This window comes from Camelina sativa, chromosome 9 (genome assembly GCF_000633955.1).
Source record: "Camelina sativa cultivar DH55 chromosome 9, Cs, whole genome shotgun sequence".
Lineage (NCBI taxonomy): Eukaryota > Viridiplantae > Streptophyta > Magnoliopsida > Brassicales > Brassicaceae > Camelina > Camelina sativa.
Genome location: NC_025693.1, coordinates 31,780,407 through 31,802,030, shown reverse-complemented (window position 1 = coordinate 31,802,030; position 21,624 = coordinate 31,780,407). Strand labels below are relative to the sequence as shown.

General features: G+C 36.6%; 8 protein-coding genes across 10 annotated transcripts; 2 read left to right on the top strand and 6 right to left on the bottom strand.

Annotated features, from left to right (window-relative positions):
• On the top strand, positions 378 to 1,165 carry LOC104713500 (multifunctional methyltransferase subunit TRM112-like protein At1g78190). Its single transcript, XM_010430637.2, has one exon. The coding sequence runs from the start codon at positions 687 to 689 to the stop codon at positions 1,038 to 1,040; it is 354 nt and encodes a 117-aa protein (XP_010428939.1). The 5' UTR covers positions 378 to 686; the 3' UTR covers positions 1,041 to 1,165.
• Positions 1,111 to 3,858, bottom strand: LOC104713497 (probable mitochondrial adenine nucleotide transporter BTL2). 2 transcript variants are annotated; one of them, XM_010430635.2, is made up of 5 exons: positions 3,788 to 3,858; positions 2,298 to 2,691; positions 1,899 to 2,202; positions 1,311 to 1,778; positions 1,111 to 1,220 (listed from the first exon to the last, which is right to left on the bottom strand). In XM_010430635.2, the coding sequence occupies exons 2-5, from the start codon at positions 2,474 to 2,476 to the stop codon at positions 1,152 to 1,154; spliced, it is 1,020 nt and encodes a 339-aa protein (XP_010428937.1). In that variant the 5' UTR covers positions 2,477 to 2,691; positions 3,788 to 3,858; the 3' UTR covers positions 1,111 to 1,151. The 2 variants fall into 2 exon arrangements, with proteins under 2 accessions (XP_010428937.1, XP_010428936.1); XM_010430634.1 differs by lacking the exon at positions 3,788 to 3,858 and having other exon boundaries at positions 2,298 to 2,698.
• On the bottom strand, positions 3,407 to 4,203 carry LOC104713499. Its single transcript, XM_019229514.1, has 2 exons — positions 4,026 to 4,203; positions 3,407 to 3,916 (listed from the first exon to the last, which is right to left on the bottom strand). Exons 1-2 carry the CDS (start codon positions 4,134 to 4,136, stop codon positions 3,734 to 3,736), a joined length of 294 nt encoding a protein of 97 aa, XP_019085059.1. The 5' UTR covers positions 4,137 to 4,203; the 3' UTR covers positions 3,407 to 3,733.
• LOC104713496 lies at positions 4,533 to 5,625 on the bottom strand. Its single transcript, XM_010430633.2, has 2 exons — positions 5,248 to 5,625; positions 4,533 to 5,126 (listed from the first exon to the last, which is right to left on the bottom strand). The coding sequence occupies exons 1-2, from the start codon at positions 5,467 to 5,469 to the stop codon at positions 4,680 to 4,682; spliced, it is 669 nt and encodes a 222-aa protein (XP_010428935.1). The 5' UTR covers positions 5,470 to 5,625; the 3' UTR covers positions 4,533 to 4,679.
• LOC104713495 (putative pumilio homolog 7, chloroplastic) lies at positions 9,184 to 11,761 on the bottom strand. Its single transcript, XM_019230217.1, has 5 exons — positions 10,442 to 11,761; positions 10,192 to 10,354; positions 9,944 to 10,107; positions 9,612 to 9,867; positions 9,184 to 9,510 (listed from the first exon to the last, which is right to left on the bottom strand). Exons 1-5 carry the CDS (start codon positions 11,740 to 11,742, stop codon positions 9,406 to 9,408), a joined length of 1,989 nt encoding a protein of 662 aa, XP_019085762.1. The 5' UTR covers positions 11,743 to 11,761; the 3' UTR covers positions 9,184 to 9,405.
• On the bottom strand, positions 13,166 to 14,833 carry LOC104713494. Its single transcript, XM_010430631.1, has 5 exons — positions 14,640 to 14,833; positions 14,479 to 14,552; positions 14,134 to 14,236; positions 13,744 to 14,022; positions 13,166 to 13,663 (listed from the first exon to the last, which is right to left on the bottom strand). The coding sequence occupies exons 1-5, from the start codon at positions 14,760 to 14,762 to the stop codon at positions 13,415 to 13,417; spliced, it is 828 nt and encodes a 275-aa protein (XP_010428933.1). The 5' UTR covers positions 14,763 to 14,833; the 3' UTR covers positions 13,166 to 13,414.
• Positions 15,736 to 17,913, top strand: LOC104713492 (uncharacterized methyltransferase At1g78140, chloroplastic). 2 transcript variants are annotated; one of them, XM_010430628.2, is made up of 8 exons: positions 15,736 to 15,989; positions 16,159 to 16,268; positions 16,342 to 16,488; positions 16,587 to 16,668; positions 16,910 to 17,106; positions 17,199 to 17,310; positions 17,399 to 17,506; positions 17,626 to 17,913. In XM_010430628.2, exons 1-8 carry the CDS (start codon positions 15,819 to 15,821, stop codon positions 17,764 to 17,766), a joined length of 1,068 nt encoding a protein of 355 aa, XP_010428930.1. In that variant the 5' UTR covers positions 15,736 to 15,818; the 3' UTR covers positions 17,767 to 17,913. The 2 variants fall into 2 exon arrangements, with proteins under 2 accessions (XP_010428930.1, XP_010428929.1); XM_010430627.2 differs by having other exon boundaries at positions 16,156 to 16,268.
• On the bottom strand, positions 17,806 to 20,342 carry LOC104713493 (tetracycline resistance protein, class B-like). Its single transcript, XM_010430630.2, has 3 exons — positions 19,727 to 20,342; positions 18,880 to 19,634; positions 17,806 to 18,314 (listed from the first exon to the last, which is right to left on the bottom strand). Exons 1-3 carry the CDS (start codon positions 20,012 to 20,014, stop codon positions 17,897 to 17,899), a joined length of 1,461 nt encoding a protein of 486 aa, XP_010428932.1. The 5' UTR covers positions 20,015 to 20,342; the 3' UTR covers positions 17,806 to 17,896.

Genomic DNA, 21,624 nt, shown 5'->3' with positions numbered 1-21,624 from the left:
NTTGACAACTAACTCTAAATAATGTGATTTGCATGCCTTTTTATGGTAACTGCATAACCCAAATTGTATTTAATTAATTTTTGATAATATAATAACATCTTAGTCCAACTAATAGAGATTTGGAACCAAATTTAGGTATATATACTATTGTTTTTCTTGTATTTTTTTAAGGATTTATTACTTTTATTTATCTTCTTCTTTGTATTACATTCTTGATTTAATATCAACATTAAATTCAATGATACACAACATATCTCCATGGAAATCTCCAAATATTAAAAACTTTATTACATAATCCAATTGTTTCTATCAATATATTTGAACTCTTTTTTTTTTTTTGAACAACTTGAACAAATTTATTTATTTTCTGTCACATTTTCAAACTACAGTTATATCGACAAATTTCGGATTAATTTACAAATCCTGGAATAAACGAACGAAATCCATAGATAGTCAACGGTTTACTTTTAAGTCAAGACTTGAAGACTTGACTGATCTTCCCGTATCTAGTTATGGGCCTCATATGGATAAAGCCCATTTACACAATTGAATCATACATACTCCTCCTAAAAGGCTCGCAAGTCCATTAGGGTACTATCGTCGACAGCGCTATCAAGACACTTCCGTCTTCCTCGTTGCAGAGAGAGCGAGAGAGAGAGCGAGAGAAGAGGTTGATAGTACACAACATGTTGTCTTGCAACATTAGAGGAGTGGTTAACAAGTTTCCTCTGCGTATCGAACCCGAGAAGATAATCGTGAAAGAGGTCGATTTCAACCCGGATTTTCTCAAGCACATGATCGCCAAGATTGATTGGAAGGCTCTCGTGGACGGTGCACGTTCGATGGGATACACCGAACTTCCCAATCACGCACCGGAAACAACGACGCTTGAATCTGACGAATCCTTTCTCAGGAAATTTCACCACTCGTTGCTCGAGCTACATCTCGAAGAAGGCTCACTTGTCTGCTCAGAAACCGGTAGGAAGTTTCCGGTTAACAAAGGAATCCCCAATATGCTTCTCCACGAGGACGAGGTTTAAATTAAGCATTGTGTTATATATAGACAGATTCATCTTTCATTACGTGTTATAATGGGTGATTCCTTTAAGCTATTTTAGAACACTTCCCAAAATCTTAATCATGAAAACTTGTCATTCTACTTTAAGTACTATCTTCATACACTCGTAGACAAAGTAACTTATTGAAGCCGAAGGCAATACCTGTAGATATGAAAACAGAACATATCAAGCTTTTGGCAAAATAGACACAGGTTGAGTTTAGTAATGGAAGAAATATCTATTATGACAAACCTGGAGCAAGCTAGGTAAAAGACCAGCGTATAAAGCTGGGATCCCTCCTCTCTCAATGATATTGAATCCCATAGCTAAAGCATTGAGCTTGTTTTTACCCATCTGCATCTGAAGCTGCCGTCTCACTACTTCGAACGGATAAGTGGCTGCTTCAGTACAGGCACCAGCAATAGCACCATACATGAGAGTTCTGATGGGTCCTAACTCGAGCCGGTCTAAAGCATTGATTTCTTGTCCCTGCTGTTTCATGTCTCTCAGTCTTTTCAGGCCTTCTGGTGTATGCAGATAGGATGATTTAAGGATGTCGTAAACGCCATAGAAAACTGCACCTGACAAAGCCATGCTTGCTATGGAAGGAACTAAACCCTTGTAGAGTGAAAACAACCCTTCGTTTTGGATCATATACCGAAAAGCTCCAGCGATTCCGCCCAAGGTTTCTCCACCCCGAGCAACTAGTTTGGTTCGTATCTGTAAGAGTAGTAGATAAACACATTTCAGTCAAAATGGTTCTACATGTTTGTATCGTCCTAAAGCAGAGAACTTTATCTCATCTTTGATCTAAAATGGTTTAAAGAAATAAGAACCTACAGTGTCAAGTGGCAAGCAGAGTACAGTAGCAGTAATCCCAGCAGCAGCTCCAGCAACGAATCTTTCAAAGTTGGTAGCTTCTTGATTCCCAGCGAGTCTAAGCAATTGCTTTCTATACGTATCGTAGGCACAAAAATTGACGGCTTTGAAAGGAGCGGTTCGGAGAACATTGAGCAAATTACCTTTCCAGAATCCTGTCAAACCCTGCGTGGTCGCAATTGACTTAGCCACCACAAACAAACTCCTTTGCTCACCACGAACTGTATATTCAAGCTTTAGTCTCTCAAGTGGTGCTAAGAATGTTCTGCCATCATCAGCAACAACAACAAAAAAGTGAAACATTAATATCAATACTAAAATCATGGTTTTGGTTCAGGCATTTGATCAAAAGTTATATACTTTGAAACCATGGCAGCTACAGCACCAGCCCATAGATGCTTCCTTGTGTTCATGGTCCCGCGTCTCCTAACTCCACCGATAACACTTGGCTTTCCATTATCCTTGCCGGGAATTTCCGCCAAAGCAGTCTTACATTGCTGCTCAGATCTGTCTTTGCTCAAGCTCACGGACAAGAACATCGAGTTCTTACCGGAGCGGAGATGGGTTTTGAATTTCCAGTAACCGGGAAAATGAACGGGCTCTGAGTCAGAGCATTTGGAGGAGATCGAGTTGAAGAAGGAAGAGGAAACACCTGGCGGCTCGAGAAACAAACCACCGGTGCTGAAGAAAGCTTCATCGGATAGATCGCTAAAAGAAGATGAAGATGAAGGATCGTGAGGATAGATATGGAGTCCTGACATTTGGATAACGAAGTTGCAAAGTAAATTAGAATTTGTATTACACAAGACGAAGAATTTGGAAAAATTGTCCAATTGTGAGTTGGTTGGACCGGTCGAACCGCTTTTTGTCCCTTTAGGCCTTTATATTTTATTTAATTTCTTATGGCTCCAATTGGAAAAAAAAAAGTATAGAGAAAGCATGAGACATCCTTAGTGCTGAAAAGGAAAAAGGTGTATATACTAGCAGAATCTTATGATTCTAAGCAATTGATCATGATCATGGCTCAGTGATGTATTTGATCCTGATTTCTGGTTGGAAAAGGTTATCAACGAAATATGATTAAATAATACTTTCAGATTGTAAAGCAGAATCAAATCAGTATTATATACCCTTCTTAATTATAGGTGGTTTTAGTAGCAGAAGATGGCAGATATCTGAAAATAAAAGTCCCCTATTCTATTTTATTACTTAACCAGAATTTTGACTAGCAAAAATAAGCTGATAAAGCTTTCATGATAGCAGGGAGTTAAAATCACAAAGCCAAAGCACGATGAGGAACTGAGATTCAGGCTGAAACTGGATTGCAAACAGTTTACTAACAGACATAAAAAATTTGATAGCTCGATAAAGCTGCATGTTCCGGAGATACATCCAGGAGGAAAACACACACACATACACAAAAGTCAAAAGGGAGTTCAATCTCAAACGATGAGCACTGAGATAAGAGCTAAGAATCAGGCTGAAATATAGAATTCAAAAGAGGTATGAAACGGACATAACATTAATTAACACACACAGTCATTACTCCAGAGGCCAAATGTTTTAAGTGTTTAAACCAAAAAGATTGATTCATTAAACTTTAAGCCTAATGACTGAGTTATCCAATTCTTATGCTGATGAATTGACTCCTACAACATTTGAGTGAACAGCCAAGTACAATCTAAGCTCGACTTCTAAAAAACGTTTTCCCTAACTCTAAGATCTCAGCTACATTATTACCATTTTGCATCAGGCTCTTTTAAATCCTTAAAACATTCCAACACCAAAGGAGGAGATCAAGTAGATCTGAGGAAGAAGAAGACGAGGAAGAAAGTGGAAAGCAAGAGTACCACAAGGACGTGAAGAAGCAGCTCCATCAAACCGCAAAGCTTAATCCGATTCGTCTTCTTCTTCTCCATGTTAAGCTTTCTCTTCAGCTCCTCTATCTCTTCTCTCCGCGTCTCTCCTTCCTCCTCCTCCTGCTTCATTCGATTTCGCATGGCAAATTTCGTAATTACGGATACATTCTAGCAAATTATAAAAAAAAAAAAAAAAAACAAACAAATCGATTCAAAAAGGATCTAAAACCTCGCCGGCGGTATCGATTTTGCGAGACGATGCGAGTGAATAGAGAAGCATCGTAGCTCTGGCGCAGCGAATCGCAACTCGATCTCGAGAAAACTCGTCTTTGCTTGTCATCGTCTCCTTCGTCTCTCTCTCTCTCTCTCACTCTCTCTGCTTCTTTCTGTTTTTGATTTTTGAGTTTCAAAAGCTTTATTTTACTCAGACATTATGGAGAGGGGTGGGTTCAATTTGACAGGTGTCATTAGATGATTAGTTGAAACTACAGAATTATGAAAATATTCACAATTTAATCCATGAAATTTTCAATGTTTAAGCATTCTCAAACAACTAGATTACTAAGTTTGGACTCTAATTAGAGCTTTCCATATTTCAATAATTATATTACAAAGTTTCAAATTCGAGTATATCTTGCCTTGAATAAGGCCTACCCATTAATGTTTTAGTGCTATACTATATAGTCCCAGTTGTACAAGTCAATGCAAATACTACTATATAGGTTGAGACTTTAAAAGATCTAAAGCATGCATGATCGTTCATAGAAGCGCATATAATAACAACTTTTGGTACTTGGTAGTATATACATAACTTTTTGTCCATATCTAAATTCATATTCTTCCGTACAAATTTCATAGATCCAGATAACACTGAATTAAGAGCCTAGCATAGGAGCCTAAGCAAATTTGATGGTGGTTTAAACAGTTTTGTAGAGCTGTGGTCATGTGGGTGCATGAACTTGCAGTTGGGACAAACTGGAGTTGATGTGCATAGCATAACCAGCATGTGACATTTCATGCAAACTGTTGTTACCATCTCTTGTTCCTTGTGATCAACATCGTCACCACCTTCAAACGCAAGCCATGATGGAGATCGGCTTATCCCTGCCCCAGTTATATTGCTCATGATCTTACTTGGGTTTGTAAGACTTTTACCCTTTGGTGTCACTGTTTCATTGTGGTTTGAGGATTCCTCTTTCTTCGTTGTGGTTCGTGAAGGTGAACCCGATGGTGAAAGGTTCAGCTCAAGGTCTAGGCTCATCTTAGGTCGTCCCACAAACACCGGATCTTTGGAACATGTCCTGTGGTCTTCAGATGTTCTTGAATTCATCTGAAATATGAGTATTGATGTTTTTAAATGTTTATTCGGATATTGTAACGCCGCATAGATATTGTCATATATTGATACAAATATAAGTAAGATACGTCAATACATATATGAATATATATACCTTAGCTTGCCAATCTGAAGGTACAGGAGTGTGGAGATCATGAAGTTCGAAATCAAAGGTAATTGATCTCATACTCTCTGAGTTTGGTCGTTCACTGAACAGAGTGCTCTGTGATTGATCTTCTTGCTTGCTCTTCTTGAATGAATTATGCAACTCTTCTTCACAGATTGTTGTGAAATCCCTCTTTCTAGAAGAGAGGGTTCCTTCTTGTCGAGAAACCATTAGCCTCAGTCTTGGATTAATCCACTGAGTGATTTATTCTTTTCAGGAAAGTTTAAAACTCTTTTTGATCCGGTGAGGAAATGAGCAGATAGACATAAAAGTGCATGTGAAGATCGTTACTATATATACATGTAGGAAAAATCTCCAGGGGAGTTATTGTCTTCACCGGTTCATATGGAGTAATTGAATTAGATACCATTATAATAATAAAAAATTGGTTTGATAATTTATATAATCGAAAGTTATTTTCGATTTTTTCTTTTCTTTTTTTTGGGAGGAATTAATAAAGAAAAGAGAGGGAAGTAATGTGAAACATGATGTGTGAGTTCCAAGTTGGGTGTCTTCAATAACTCCAAACAGTCTCATTTAAATGCTTAGATGTGAAGTGCTAACCAACTTTTCTTTCTAATTTCGCTTTCTCCTCTACCATATCATAGTTAGTCATCTAGACGTATGATGCATGCATGTACAACTGTACTATGATGCATGTAGGCAGGGCCGGCTCAAACTTTTCTTGCACCTTGTGCCAAAAAAAAAAATTTTCTAATGTAAAGGTCTTATTTGTAGATTTTCAGAATTTTGGGGTTTTTTTTGTCAAAATATGAAACATTGAAGAGGCTAAAAACCTTATAATTTTATCCAAAATATTGTGACATGGTGCAAAAGCACTCCTTGCACCTCTCCAGCGCCGGGCCTGCATGTAGGTGGTTCATGTCTCGTGTTCTTCGTTAGATTGTTGATGAAGTCATACCCATATGGATGGATGGATCATGCATGTGTATGTGGCATGAATGATGATGAAGATGGAGGATGTGTAGTGAAGAAGAAGAGTTGGGAAATAGAGGGAGAGAGAGGAGGTCAATAAATGGAGAAAACAATAAAGAGAATTAAAGATAGGAGAAGGGAAGGTTGATGAATTGATGAATGCCGATGCAACTTTAATACTCACATTAACTCCTAGTCCCATTTTTGGTTATAGAACACAAATATATACTCCTAACATTACTAACCAACCTCCTTCCACAACTCTATTATTATTATTTTATCTTCTAGTATTACAAAAATAAAAATAAACTAGGATATTCGAATTGAAAATTCTAAACAAATGTCTTATAGTTAAAGCCTTTCAACGGCCTCCTATCTCAAGTCATGTCGTGACTCATGCACTCATGAGCATCGTTTCCTCGTTTTATACTTCCGTCTCTTTTGGCTACTTTCCTCATAAATACCCCAACCTTTATTTTCTCCCTTTTTTTTTTTAATAAGATGACTCCATATCTTACTGTGTTTTTGTGTATATTCTGAATCTTTGTTTTAGGATCGATGCCATTCACCATTTATGCTTTACTTAGCTTTGTCCATAAAAATATCTTCGTGAGTCACCACTTTACTAATAATAACGACGATTGGAGGATATTGGAACTTGGTCTAGTGATTATTTCGATAAATTGTCGGTCTAGTGAGGATGAAGATCAACGACAAACAAAGCCGCGAAACCGAGAGAAGGATCAAGGATATAAACATCTATGAAATTGCTTCTTTATTTTTTTTTCCCCTGAAGAAAACAAAAACTCGGGATATGCATAATGTCTAAGTATATACCAAAACAATATAATGAAGGAAATTTCTATAGTTCCACTTATAATTGCGAATCTCAATCATAGCAAATAAATAAATAGTACTATTAAATTGACTTGTATTTTGTTCAAATTAATGAGTGCTCATGTGTTTTTAAAATTAGGAATCAATTACGTATAAGCCATATCGTTCATTGACGGTTTGATAATTTGTTTGTGTTTATTTTCTGTCAAACAAACATAACACTTTACTATGAGATTATACGATATACGACAATGCTAACTACATTGCATGTTTATGTTCGGATAAATCGGTCCTTTCAAATTTGTAATTCATGCATATATAGAACCTAATTGTCATGAAGACAAATGTAATATATATATATTCTTTATAAAAAAAATTAAAAATATTAGAAAAACAAGCTATTAAAGCTCCCAACATCCCTTCCTCCATGCATGCATACAATAAAGATTCATGTCTCTACATTTTTTTTTTTGCCAACCTCTCTCCAACTTATTTAAAGGTTGTACTAGTATCTTTTTATATTTCATAAATTAAATATTATATAAATAAATATAACAAATGTGTTTGAAAGCTACAACGAATTAAAAAAAAAAAATACAAGTTAATATAGTTATTTTCTGAAATAAATTAGTTGTAATTTCCTGGTGGAAGAATTAAATATTCGGTACTTGTCTACCCGTTTCCATTGAGTAATTTTTGAACGATTATAAATGCAAATTCAATTACATGCATTAAAGTTGAACCAAAAAACAAATAAAGACTATGCATTGAAGTATATATCTACATGTCAATGATGTCATAAGAAAATAAACCATCTGAATTATCTATTGAACCATCTGAATTATATAAATGTTTAAGTCTATTTTCGTGTGTGTGTGTATAAGAAATGCATGTTTTTAACCTAAATGATCAGTTTTATCCTTATTATAATTCAGTTGCATTTTAACTGAACCATTTTAGTTATAGGTACATAACTGTGTAAGCAGTTGACAAGAAAAAGATTCAATTTCTTAACTAGAAAGATAAACTTCTATAGTGTATTAATAAACGGTGTATCAGAAACTCACTCCAACATTTTCTTGTATCTGTATGCAAAATCTTAAAACAACAAATTAACACGAGGACAGAATAAGTAACAAAAGTACTACAGTATATTTTACTGGAATCTGATGGTATACTGTTTGTAAACTTCCAATGTTAACGTTTGTGCGAGTGGTTCCATGCAATTCAATGATACGATATATTCACGTGCGGTTTGCGTTGTTTTTTAAGTTGTCGTCTCAACTCTGTTACTGGTTAACCTATTAGGATCGGCTTTTTGTTATGAATATAGTCAACAACATAGACTATAAAATAACATCCAATAATGTCAAGTTTTTCTTTAATACGAGTAACAATTTTGTTGGAAACAAAATGCATGCATGTGACGATGAACATTAAATATGGTTATATGTTCTTATTAATTACGGTCGATTTACCCAAGAATTAGGTTTGAGAAGATGTATTGATCATGTGAAATAAATGCATTACCCATAAATTATGTCAAATAAGTTTTAAATAATAAATGCAATAGAAATATATACATGTACGAGTTTTGAATTGTCAGCCGGAAAAACATAAATACCTATAAATATTTAATAATACTCCTATTTTTGTTTATCCTTATCATCATTTTTTTTTCTTCTTTCAAAATTTCAAAATCCTTATCATCTATGTTTAATCAAAAAGGTGTATAAATGGCATATTATATGACAACAGTTTTAGGTTGAAAATATGACCCTAATAGTAATAGCAATAGGTCTTCATCTTTACAAGCTGCTATGAATGTAATATGTAAACCCATAACATTAATTTGGACAATTTTTCTGTAATCCTTTTAAATAACATATCCACAACTGATTGTCAAAGATTGAAAAACGAAATAATGGGCTTGATTGGTCAGATTAAAACAGAAACAAAGCCCATATAAATCTTGGGGTGTACGTCATGTCGAAAATGAGATTAGTGTATATGAACTGTGAATAAGTCCTAGTCTAATGTCGCTCAGTAAGAAGTAAAGTTATGTTTTCCGAAGACTTTTTATTCAATGACAAAACCGGGTTAATAACCCGATCTTTTACAACATGAAACTCGATTCCCAAAACCCAAAATTAGCTGAGAGACAAAAACAACAACAAAACAATACAGAAGAAACAAACACTAAGCTCTTCATCGTCTCTGGATCTAGACCACTGTCCAGTGTCCAAAGATTTATTCAAAATAACCAGAATAAGCTTGGGGGAAGAAACAGAAACACACAACAACATAAAAATTACAGACTCAGCAAATCATCCTTCACTTCTTCAACAGATTCCTTGAGAAAATTCTCTTGCAATAAGGATTATTACGTAGAATCGAATGTGGCCTTATGACTTCCACAAGTGAAGCATGAAGTGGACCCTGTTACAACATTTCATAAACCGATATAACTGAACCGAAAAAAACCGGATTGGAGTGTAATTCATATAAGGAACATGTACGTAAAAATTAGGTATATATACCTTAGTGGCGGCAAGTGCGGCTTGGATGACGAAATTGGCGTAAGGGTCTTGAAGAAGCTGATCAAAGTGAGGAACAGAGACGAGCTCACGCACAATTTGTGGACGACTCTCTGGACAATGCATGAGACATCGTTCCACCATATGGCTACTGAACTTTTGCATCGAAAGCTGAACGTAATGCCCTTTTAACTGAGCCAACATCATCGCTACCGCAGATGGAATCCTCAGTTCTATAACGAATTGGACTGCGTAGTTCCTGCCAAAAAAGAAAACTTTTCGTTTTTAGATTCTTTTAAATAAAAGTTATGTTTTGTTAAATCAATTCTCTTTACCCAAAGGGGTCTTGAGCAAGAAGGAGACTGTTTCTAGAGATCTCTGCGATCAGCTTCTCTCGTTGTTGTCTCATTGAATAAGCAATGCATTTTTGAAGCACACAACATCCATGTCGATGCGTTGCGATTTCAGTGCAGTACTTTGTCGCCGCGTCAAAGATAAACTGTTGAAAGAAAAAAAAAACAGAACAAGATTTAGCTATATATACTAATCTGATGATTAAGATAGTGAGAATAATTTGTTTGACCTTGTTGTCTTCAGTGCTAAGGCATTGCAAGCAACGTTGAATCACATGGTTACCATTCAAATCCTTGATCAGATCAAGAAAACCGGGTCTCAAAGCCGATTTCACCAGAGAAATCTGTTTTCCGGTTCTGATTGTTTCCACTAATCTTTGGACAACCCTAGTACTACAAAAACAAAAGGATAAAACAAAACATGTTTGTTAAAGCATATGATATAACAAAATGAGCTCTTAAGAATGTAAATCTTTTTACCCGTATGCATTGAGAGATATCCTGATAAGCTGACCAGGCTCAGCGGTTGCCACGAGCACAATCTGAGTCCTCTGTTCTTCAGTACAAACATCTAAAAGCTTCTGCATCAAGTAATTTCCAAAAGGATCCATCATTAGCTCAACGACATGAGCAATGACTTCGTTGAATATGATCATCGCATCAACAGAAGTGCCTTCATCGAATATCCTCTGCAAGAACCTACATCCATGTTGGTCTTTAGCCATTAAGTATACATATCCCTGAATGTCACACATGTTAGGCAGACTCGGATGACATATCTCTGTAGTAGTTCCATTATCAGATATCACTGCTCGAGTAGTACTGGTTCTATGATGATCCAAGCTTTTAAGACCATCCATGAAGAAACTATCATCAGTGCTAAATGGCTCTGAGCATTTTGAAACCATAGGAACTTGAGTTCCTTGGCAGAACATTGGTAACATGTCTGATGTTGTTCTGTAGCTTTGATGATTATACGAGATGTCTGGTTGTTGTGGTTGCGCTGAGTACTCTCTCATCCCGCCTCGGTTCGAACCCATTCCGAAAATCTCCTGACCGTTGATGTAACCGTTACTACTTGAGTAGTAGCTAGGCCATCCAATTTGTTGAGAATTGGCTATGGAGGAATCTTGAACTTTAGGATTATTCTCATACTTTTTTCTTTGATCGAATCCAGAGTTGTTTTGAGTGTTGTTAAACCATGAGTCATGGTTAACATTAGGCTCCTTTGTTGGATTAAAGAATCCACATGGAAAGCTTCGAGAGACAAAACCACCATCAAGAATGACGCCATTGTTAGATTCATAGTGTTTAGGTGTAAAGTTGTAGAGTGGATCTACCGTATTAGGAACCGAACCGAGATGATCACCGTGAGTCTCGGTTCGTCCGTAACGTACTTGATCTTCTTCAACATCGTCCTTGATATTCATACGGTAGAGATCTTCACACAAACCTAAATCATCACCATTAACAACACTCTTTTCTTGATCTTTACGAAACAATAAATCATTATGATGGTAAGAGACTGGTGAAGAAGTGTGGTTGTGTTTAGGAAGGATCCCGTTAAACGGAGGAGAAGCGAACGGAGAAGAACTGTCCTCGGGAGAACAGAACCCATTAGAGAAAGAACTCGACAGAGAATAATCTGACGAAGAGTTGAAAGAGAATCTGTTGCTGTAAGAGAAATCTTCATGAAAGAGGGTAGGAGAATGTAACGGTGTTCGTACTGGAGTTGAAGGAGACGAAGAGACCGAACCTTCACGAAACTCATCCATCTTCATTATATAACAAAAATCTATAACAACAACACTGAAGACAAATTTACTAAGAATTAGTTTGTTTTTTTCTGTGTATATATATCCCATGAGAAGAAACGTAATCAATAACATCTTATACGTCAAAACAATGTATTTTTACGTACCTTATAAAGGAGAAAACGTACAAATCTTCGTTTACGCCATTAAAATGAAAAAGAAAGGTTTTAAAATATCACACAAAAGGTTGAGAAGGTGTATCTAGCTAGAGAGAGTGTAGATTAGATTCTCTCGTTTTATCTTTAACTTATTTATCTTCTCTTTCTCTAACGGTTTCGGCTATATAAGTAAATGATTCAATTTTCTAAGAGACTACGCATTATGCTGCTTGATTTTCTACGTTATAATCGTTTTCTAATTTTTACTGATTTTTATGTAAGACTAAATCAACCTTGTAATCCGTTACAAATTTTAAGTTTTGAATGGGTAAACTTTACTTATTTTAGATTTTTTTTTATTTTTTTAAACCATTTGTTCAACTAAATTAAAGAGACAAAGTCTACTAAACATAGAGAGAGAGAGATAGAGTATTAGAAGGGAAAGGGAGTGTAGTAACCACTGTATTGTTTTTCTTTAAACTTTAAAATATTTATCTATTTTCTATATTTTCTGTAACAAAATTGTTCTCTTTTAGGATTTTTTAAGGATTTTTCTAATTATGACGTTAGTTTCGTTTTCTATTTTTTTGTACATATATATTTGGATGTAATTAAGACTAAATCTTTATAAATTATTTTTAGGTTTTGAAGCAGAAAATATTTGGATGTAAGACTAAATCTTCTCAAGCTTACGTATAATTTCATATTGATTTTGCGGTTTGGTATCATTGCAACATAAACAAAAAAAATCAAAATAATTGTAAACTGTAAAGGACTTAAGGCAATAGCGATGTCAAAGTGACTTGGTTTTCCAAAGCAGAATTGTGGAAGTTAACGAAGAGGGTCCATCACATCTATCTCACTTTTTTCTTGGAAACTACTTACTCGTTCCTTTTTTATAGATTTAAAGCATCTTCGTTGGCAAAGGCATCCACCAACACTTCTTTCTTTTGATATTTTTATTTCTCTTTTCTCAACGATATTGCTTTTACGTACTCAATTAGTAGTAGATCGCAAAACTAAATTTACATAACTTTTCATCTAAGCGTGGGTCTGATGTAAATCACGTGTAACATGCTAACTCGACATTGCAATATCAATCAATACTAAAGACATACTCATAACTTTTGTGTCATGATGCCAACTCAATTTTGTGATAATAAATTAAAATTAGGATCCTTTTTGGCTAGAAAAGATAACATATCAAATTACTTTGGTTCACCAGCTTGGGAAGACCTGAATAATGAAAACTGTTACTTCTGGTCCAAGCAATATCCTCTGTCTCGTAGTAATGCTAATAATCTTCCAACAGTTTAAAAGCTTGAACTTGTTATATCCATTACAGGGAGATACATTAGAAAGCCCTAAACGGCTTAAAACACAACTGAATAATAGTAATATTAATAAACCACCATAACCGAGGAAAAACTGCAAAATACAAATCACACTTTGAGCTGAAGTGTATGGGAATACCACAAGAAACACACAACGATCAATCACGGTTTCAAAGAGTTAAGTTATTGCCGGTAAAAGAGGGTTTTTTAAACAAGGGCGATGCTAGTCTCACCACCTGGTGGTTTACGGACGCCTCCTAGATAGTCTCTTGCTTCTACCTTCCCATCTGCAAATATGTTGTTTCCTCCTATCTCCTTTAGCTTCGCTTGACTCAGATGCTTTTCAACAGAAGATGACGCAGCATCTCCCTTGAATATGTTGTTCCCTGAAAGTTCTGCGAATTTCTTGTCATAAATCTTCTTTGCTGTCTTCACAGATGAGTCTTCTCCAGCAGACTGCACAGTAGAGTTTCTCGGATTAGTCTTTATACAGTAATGAGCGCATGTCAAGAAAACACATAGAAAAAAAGTCTTACTAGTGATTCAGCACCGAGGTTGAAATTGTCCTTTAAAGCCAATGCACGATTAGTTCCAGAGCGAGGTTTGATCTCAGGCGGAGGAGCAAAGATGTTCTGTCCACTGATCTCTTTGTATTTAGCATCAGAGAGTTGCTTCTTAAGCTTTGAAGCTGAGTCATTCTCCATAGTCCCACTGAGCTCACGCTGTTTGGCAACTTCAGGTAAAGTAGACGGCTTTCTAGGAGACAGATCATCCTCTTCACCAAATGATATATGACTTATACCACTAAGTGCTTGCTGTCAAAAGGGTAATCAAGTGTTTCTTTAGAATTACAGAACAAACTCAAACCCTCTTAACAATGATGAATATATATATATATATATATATAAACAAAAAAAAGCTGAAACCTGATAAACAGGTAATGGCTCTGATGCATCATCATCATCTTCGTAACGAGAAAAGATCCCACTACCAGTAATCTCCTTCATTTTATGTTCTGAGCATGGTTTCCTAATTGACATTTTATAAAAACATATTCACAAGTTTTGATATCAGAATGGATCACAAACTCTAAGCACCACAAAATACGAAATGTATCTAAGAATCCTCAAATTTTTAATATATATTTTTTTCTCTCAATTCACCAAAAATATTCAGAATCAGAGCAAATTCAAATTATTGGGAGTTCCTAAGACAAAATTGGAAACTAAATTCGAAACTTGAAATAGCGATCGAAGAGGTAAAGGTATCACCTTTTGTTCAAGCTCTCAACTTCTTCATCCGTCACTTGACCACCGAACACCACTTTGCTAATCCCATCCGACGGCTACCAAAAAAAAAAGCAAAATTTTGAAATAAAGATTACTACCAAATTGCTCAAATCAATGCCTGAAAATTGAACAAACAGTGGTACCTGGTGAGAACGCACGGCGGAGCGAGAAGCGGAGGAAGGAGAATCCTGCGGCGGGACTTCCGACCAAGTGAGTAGATCTGCGGTTGACGTATGTGTCTTTCTCACCGGAGTGTTTCTCTCCATTCTCTCTCTCTCTCTATGAAGCAAAGCAAATCGAAGAAGAGAATGAGAAAACAAAAAAAAATACAGAGAAGAATTTGAAGAAGAAGATTAGTATCAGCTTCCTTTTTTTTTTTTTAACTCTCTCCCCCACTTAGTTTTTTAAGTTTTTTTAATTGATTGACGCTTTTACCCTTTTCTTTTTGTTCATACTACTTTATATGATGTGTGATCTGGAAGCTTCTTCTCTACGTTGCCACGTGTAATTCACAGTGGTGGAGATGATCATTAAATTTCAAATATCATCTGTATATTTAAATTTTTTTAATCACAAAATTGTTTCTTTTTTTCTTAGCGTATGGGTTTGGTTTGGGATTAGTAATTTGCAGTTGCAGGTTATGTTAAAGTGGGAAAGGTAAAATAAATAAATAATGAAGCGCATTAAGATATAGAATTATGTTGGTCAATCATATTATGGTTCTCTCTGACACAAGACCATGTGAAGCCATCAAAACTAGTAAAGACTTTTTACCAACGTTTTTTTAAGCAGCCACCACGTGATGCCCACCTTTTTTTTTTTTTTATCACTACACTAGCATTACAACATTGTAATTTTTTGATTAAAAAGGGTAATTAAATTCAAAAAGCCGAGATTTTATCCTCTTAATTAGGCCTTAATCGTTGTTTTCCGCAATCTCTGATGCCTGATTATTCGTAACGAATGAGATAAAAAATGTGGTTAGAGATGAGTATAATGTTATTAAAAGAAATCCAAGCTGAAATATTTTTAAGAATTCACATATTTTAATTTAATACAGAGTAATTTAATTAATCTGATACTCTACTGGTTTAATTGACCCAAGAAAAAAAGAAAGGGAAAAATACAAAGCCCAAAAATTTAGGTCTATTGGGCTTTAGTGAATGATCCATCATCGAATAAAGGGCTTCTCTTTCATAAATTTCAATCAATTTCAAATTTGTTTTTAGTCACGTATTTTGTGTGTGTGATTTCTTTGCTTTTTTAAAACTTCTTCGTGATCAATAGGCAGCCACGGACACGGAGGCCTGCAAAAAAATAAAATGCCGATGACGGTTGTTTCCGGTCGATTCTCAACGGCGTTTCTCCCCACTGGTTCTTTTTCTTTGTCGCGGTTGCGTTCCGTCAAGTTTGCGGCTCAAAAACGCGTTGTTTTCACTTCCAGATCAGCTCACGCTTCTTCCGTCTCTGTCTCCGTCGAGACGAATTCGAATGTACGCTTCTCTTCCTTCTTCTCCAAATTTTTTTTTTCTATATAGGAACAGATTCGACATACGATTACGGAATCAGTATTAGGATTTTGTTTTGGTTTTTAATTTTTTTTTTGGTACTTTTGCTTGATGATCTCCAAATTAAGCTGATTTAATTAGATTGATGTAGCAGGTGGATTCTGTTATCGAGAAGGAGAATAAGAACAGTGGAGAGAAGAAGATTCTAGCTTGTCCCATCTGTTATAACTCCTTAGCATGGATTAGTCCACCTAATGGTTTTGTGTGAGTCTCATCACTCTTCACTGGTTTTTTTCATTACGATTGAGAAGTAAGTTTTTATATTTCTTGTCTACAGTGAATCTACTGTCTCCTCTGGTACTCAATTACAATGCAATACCTGTAAAAGGAGTTACTCCGGTAATGAGACGCATCTTGATTTGGCTGTGGCTAGTGGAACCAAGCATTACAGTGAACCAATGCCTCTTTCTACTGAGTTGTTTAGGTGGATGATACGCTTTAAAGGGTTCTTTGTCTATCTTAGGCTGTATCTTTTCTTTAGAATCAACTTCCTGACATTTTTTTGGCCTTGTTGTTTTGTAGGACTCCATTAGTCTCGTTCCTTTATGAGAGGGGTTGGCGTCAGAATTTCATATGGGGTGGTTTTCCAGGACCAGAGAAAGAGGTGAGACGAAAAACTCTCAAAGGGCCTCTTCTTTTACTGCGATCATTATAAAAGATATGTGTTAAGTTTCTGCTTATACTTGTTTAGAAAACTGATGGTTTCTGTTATATGTTCTTTATCTTGCAATCTATGGCCTTATATGGTTAGAAACTGATGGTTTCTGTTATATGTTCTTCATCTTCCAATCTATGATCTGCAATCTATGGTCAGAGCCAAACACTGCTAATGTTGTATTCCACAGTTTGAAATGGCTAAAGACTACCTGAAGCCTGTTTTGGGAGGCAATATTATTGATGCCAGTTGCGGAAGTGGGATGTTCTCGAGGTTATTCGCTAGAAGTCAGCTATTTTCTCTGGTTGTTGCCCTTGACTACTCAGAGAATATGCTGCGACAGTGCTATGAACTCTTAAATCAAGAAGAAAACTTTCCCAACAAAGAGTTTGTACTTTGATCTTTTAGCTTCTTCCATTGTTTTCTTAAGATCTTGGGTTACAAGATGTGTTAAATTTACTCCGCTGTCATATTTCCAGGAATCTTGTCCTAGTCCGAGCAGATATTGCTAGACTCCCTTTCCTTTCGGGTTCAGTTGACGCTGTCCATGCTGGTGCTGCTCTGCATTGTTGGCCTTCACCTTCCTCAGCCGTAAAGTTTTTCTCCTAATTCAAACATTTTACAAAAACCACACATACAATAATACATTGTGTGTTTATGTTCCCTTTGGTTCGTCTAGGTTGCTGAGATAAGCCGTGTTCTTAGACCTGGAGGAGTATTTGTTGCCACCACATTCATCTATGACGGTCTTTTTAGTTTTATCCCGTTCGTGAAGAATTTTCGTCAGGTGTGTGCATATGTTAATTCTAAGTCTTAACACATTCAGTTGATGTCTTGCAATTTCTCCTCGTTTGCTCCCTTGTGTGATCTGTGGCTGATTATACATTCTGGTCATGCCAATGGTAGGAAATAATGAGATATTCAGGTGCTCACGTCTTTCTGAGTGAACGCGAGCTTGAAGATCTCTGCACAGCCTGTGGACTCGTTGGCTTCACTCGGGTTAGAAACGGGCCATTTATAATGCTCTCCGCCACAAAACCCAGATAAGCTGACACTCTTATAGCTACTTCTAATCCATAGTGAAAATTTGGTGTAACTTATAAACATTAGAACAACTCGAAAGAGCATACAGTACCTATTTTGTAAAGTTTTTTTGCAAATTTTCCTATCTACTAGGTTATAAATTGGTTTTAACATGGTTCACAAAAGGGTCTTCTTGTGAAAAGTGGATGTCTCTATTGGAACTTTCCGGAAGCAGTTCACGCATCTCAGAATCTATGTAAGCTTCCATCCGAGCACGATCTCTGTCTAGAGGATAGGTACGGTAAAGAAAGGAGTAGATGAAGCAGCACGCTGCCATTGGGATTCCTATAGATGTATAAAGAGCTTTTGCTAGAGATGCTGCATTCTCTCTATCCGTGGCTATCTCTGCTGACCTCGATGACCCTTCAGGGATTGGCTTATAACCATAAACATGCTGAGCCAGGATTCCAACTATAGGAGGAGCAAACGATGACAAGATTGACTCAAACGATTTATCAAGTGCATAGACACTTGTCCTTGATTTCTCTGGAACAATCTCTGCAAAGATCGGGCTGCATTTGTTTCTTTAAGGTCAGTAACAACAGTGAAACGATAGAGTGTAACACGTCATTAGGCATAGTAAAGAGAGAGAAACTTTACTTGTTGGTAGCAGGAGCATTCCAAGAAACAAACAGCCCCAATAGGACTAAGATCAGACCATGGATTGCTGCCGTGGATGGATCATCTGGTAAGACCAACAAGAGAATTGCAGCAAGCGGGATCGCTGAGGCTGTACTGATCTGCGCAAGAATGATTCTTCCGGAATTAGGAAGACGGGTAGACAGAAAATCTCCCATTTTGCCTCCAAATAAGCCTCCTAGAGAAGATGCAGCCACGAAAAGACCCATCAAGAATGCAGTTGTCCCGTGTGAGAAGCCGATGAGTTCCAACCACATGGGTGCAAAAGAAAGAGCAGACCAAGGAAACGACCCTGTTACTCCCTGAGTCACAATNTTGATTTCTCTGGAACAATCTCTGCAAAGATCGGGCTGCATTTGTTTCACCAAGGTCAGCAACAACAGTGAAACGATAGAGAGTAACGCGTCATTAGGCATAGTAAAGAGAGAGAAACTTTACTTGTTGGTAGCAGGAGCATTCCAAGAAACAAACAGCCCCAATAGGACTAAGATCAGACCATGGATTGCAGCCGTGGATGGATCATCTGGTAAGACCAACAAGAGAATTGCAGCAAGCGGAATCGCTGAGGCTGAACTGATCTGTGCAAGCATGATTCTTCCAGAATTAGGAAGGCGGGTAGACAGAAAATCTCCCATTTTGCCTCCAAATAAGCCTCCTAGAGAAGATGCAGCCACGAAAAGACCCATCAAGAATGCAGTTGTCCCGTGTGAGAAGCCGATGAGTTCCAACCACATGGGTGCAAAAGAAAGAGCAGACCAAGGAAACGACCCTGTTACTCCCTGAGTCACAATTATCTGAAAAGACCGAATCTTTATGACAGTATCAGCTTCCCGGACCAAATCCTTCACCTCTGTACAAAAAGGTTTCCTCGAACCTCGTTGATTCGAAACATCAACACCATCCTTCACAAAATGTGGGTCATTGGCGAATACTCTGACTAACACACCAACGATAACGCTGATCACACCTACGATATGGAAAGCAACTCTCCAACCAGGTATTCCCATGAAGGTTAGTGGTGCTATTAAGACAGAGCAAAGCCCCCCTAGGATCGAACCGATGTTTGCTGTTAGTTGTAACCACCCAAATGCAGTGCCACGGTTGGCATCATCAGTTGAGTCAGCAACAAGAGATTGAATAGCTGGAGCCACTAGAGCAAGACCAATTCCATTCAGAGCTCTAGACACTGCCACCTGCTCGATCAGAAATGTCACAAGAGGTTATGCATCTCACTAAAACCAAACCATAAACCCAAAAAACCTTAATTGTGGAAAAAGCACAGAACCTGAAAGAAAGTGGAAGAGAAGGCAACAAGGAAAGTAGCAGCGGACCAGAGAAATGCACCGAGAGCTATAACGTGAGCTCGGTTATGTCTAATGGCCATGTAAGCAGCCAAGGGATAACAAACGGCTTGAACCATGGATCGCAGCAATGTCAACGACCCGAGTCCGGTTGGATCAGTGTGGAGAGCCAAACCGACCTCTTTGTATACACCTGGAAGCAGAGATTCGTCAGCTCTCTCCATTATTCCGGCTAGATTAATCAGAATCAGCGTCACCGTCTCCGCCTTCATCTTTCCAGATCATAAACAAAAACAAACAAAAAACCTGAACTTTTGGGTTTTTGATGGGTTTCGATCGGATTTTTGTTCTCTTTGAGTCAATATCGTAAAAAAATTGGGATGCGAATCATCAATGTTGACGGTGAGGACGTGTCAGCTTATTACATACGTGGTCGCTGACGGTGGCGCGTGAGAATTGTCAAAGAAGGCGATGACTTTTCCCGGTGATCCCGAAATGGGTCACAATGCTGACGTGTTTACGTTTATTACTGTTTTGAGTGGTTTTCTAGTACACGACTACAAGTTATGGGCTTTAAGCCCATATTTTCATAAGTGATAGATAAAAACCAAAAATTTTAGGCCCATATTCGGTAATGGTTTTGGTTAAACACTAATGTTAACTAATAGTGATGATCTGAAGATAAAAATATAACTACAAAAGCTATAAACACATTAATACAAATGACTACTACTAACCTATGTTCCTCACGAGTCAAATTGTTTAGTTTTGTTCTTTAAAACATCTACTTGCTAGTGTTGTGGGGAAAAGAAAAACAATTTCTCGACCAACAGAGTGTAATTGTAACTTTGTAAGTTTGCAACACTCAGTTCAATACGGTATACTTGGCTTGGGGGTTACTCATGGGCTAATGTGGACCCTGAATCGCATAATTGATTATTTTTTCGGTAAGGACCGATCATGGGCCTAGTCTACCACTTACTGCTGTTTGAACAAGTCTTATATTCCAAGTTCCAGCCACTGATGATATTCGTGTATAAGCAACGAACGGCCCGTGTTTAGTAAAAGAGTTTATACAAAAGGTAAAACCCTAAGTGAAGATATATCCAAAAATAGCAAGTCTTCTTCTTTTATTCTTTTTCCCTTCTAAGCCAAACATATATATATATATATATATATATATGGAAGTCCCAATGTGCCTTTGGATCATGTGCCTATACATTTCTCCCTCTTATCAATTTTTTTTTTCTTTTTTCGTTTTTCTTTAATTGCTTTTATATTTGGAACCAGTTATCAAATCGAGTGGCAACATCGTCCACTATCATTTTAAAATATCAAATAAGAACGAGTTGATCAACATGACGAAAACTTATAAACTATGTATATTTTGACAATTTTTTAGGTTTGAACTAGCAGTAAGACCTTATATTCCGATACTAGTTAAGATTCCTTATTAAAAATGAATTATATATAGACATTCATTTCGTTTTTTAATTAGCTTCTTCAATGCATGTATGAGTAAGAAATCATATTCAATTAAACTTATTTTGGCAAATTATGATATAATTTCTTCTTCAAAGATCTTTAACAAAACAAAATTCTATGAGAAATAATAGCCTTTCTGCATATTTAATCTTTAACCCAAAGTCACCTTTATATTTTTCATATATTATTTTCCGTTTACAAGGTCCACACGCCATAGATTCAATCATATTGTTTGCCATCTTTAACATTATATGACTATGATTTGGTGGTAATTTAGTGTTCAAAATCCATCCTACGAAGAAAAAACCAACTGTAATGGTTCTTTTTACATGCATATAATGAATTATACAATGAACACTATCATACAAGCATGATGACTTCAAGTATTTAATATATC

Excerpts from the sequence above, each read along its gene's own strand:
- LOC104713493 (XM_010430630.2), bottom strand. The coding sequence starts at position 20,014 with ATGAAGGCGGAGACGGTGACGCTGATTCTGATTAATCTAGCCGGAATA. Across the intron at positions 19,635-19,726 it reads TCTCTTCCACTTTCTTTCAG|GTGGCAGTGTCTAGAGCTCT; the intron begins GTTCTGTGCTTT and ends CTGATCGAGCAG. Across the intron at positions 18,315-18,879 it reads AATGCTCCTGCTACCAACAA|CCCGATCTTTGCAGAGATTG; the intron begins GTAAAGTTTCTC and ends AAACAAATGCAG.
- LOC104713499 (XM_019229514.1), bottom strand. The coding sequence starts at position 4,136 with ATGACAAGCAAAGACGAGTTTTCTCGAGATCGAGTTGCGATTCGCTGC. Across the intron at positions 3,917-4,025 it reads AAATCGATACCGCCGGCGAG|GAGGAGGAGGAAGGAGAGAC; the intron begins GTTTTAGATCCT and ends CGAATGAAGCAG.
- LOC104713492 (XM_010430627.2), top strand. The coding sequence starts at position 15,819 with ATGCCGATGACGGTTGTTTCCGGTCGATTCTCAACGGCGTTTCTCCCC. Across the intron at positions 15,990-16,155 it reads CCGTCGAGACGAATTCGAAT|CAGGTGGATTCTGTTATCGA; the intron begins GTACGCTTCTCT and ends AGATTGATGTAG. Across the intron at positions 17,107-17,198 it reads GAAAACTTTCCCAACAAAGA|GAATCTTGTCCTAGTCCGAG; the intron begins GTTTGTACTTTG and ends TCATATTTCCAG.
- LOC104713495 (XM_019230217.1), bottom strand. The coding sequence starts at position 11,742 with ATGAAGATGGATGAGTTTCGTGAAGGTTCGGTCTCTTCGTCTCCTTCA. Across the intron at positions 10,355-10,441 it reads ATATCTCTCAATGCATACGG|TACTAGGGTTGTCCAAAGAT; the intron begins GTAAAAAGATTT and ends TTGTTTTTGTAG. Across the intron at positions 9,868-9,943 it reads CTTGCTCAAGACCCCTTTGG|GAACTACGCAGTCCAATTCG; the intron begins GTAAAGAGAATT and ends CTTTTTTGGCAG.
- LOC104713497 (XM_010430634.1), bottom strand. The coding sequence starts at position 2,698 with ATGTCAGGACTCCATATCTATCCTCACGATCCTTCATCTTCATCTTCT. Across the intron at positions 1,779-1,898 it reads TCTGCTTGCCACTTGACACT|ATACGAACCAAACTAGTTGC; the intron begins GTAGGTTCTTAT and ends CTACTCTTACAG. Across the intron at positions 1,221-1,310 it reads TTTTACCTAGCTTGCTCCAG|GTATTGCCTTCGGCTTCAAT; the intron begins GTTTGTCATAAT and ends TCATATCTACAG.
- LOC104713500 (XM_010430637.2), top strand. The coding sequence starts at position 687 with ATGTTGTCTTGCAACATTAGAGGAGTGGTTAACAAGTTTCCTCTGCGT.
- LOC104713496 (XM_010430633.2), bottom strand. The coding sequence starts at position 5,469 with ATGGTTTCTCGACAAGAAGGAACCCTCTCTTCTAGAAAGAGGGATTTC. Across the intron at positions 5,127-5,247 it reads CTTCAGATTGGCAAGCTAAG|ATGAATTCAAGAACATCTGA; the intron begins GTATATATATTC and ends CTCATATTTCAG.
- LOC104713494 (XM_010430631.1), bottom strand. The coding sequence starts at position 14,762 with ATGGAGAGAAACACTCCGGTGAGAAAGACACATACGTCAACCGCAGAT. Across the intron at positions 14,553-14,639 it reads CCGCCGTGCGTTCTCACCAG|CCGTCGGATGGGATTAGCAA; the intron begins GTACCACTGTTT and ends TTTTTTTGGTAG. Across the intron at positions 14,237-14,478 it reads GTTGAGAGCTTGAACAAAAG|GAAACCATGCTCAGAACATA; the intron begins GTGATACCTTTA and ends AATGTCAATTAG.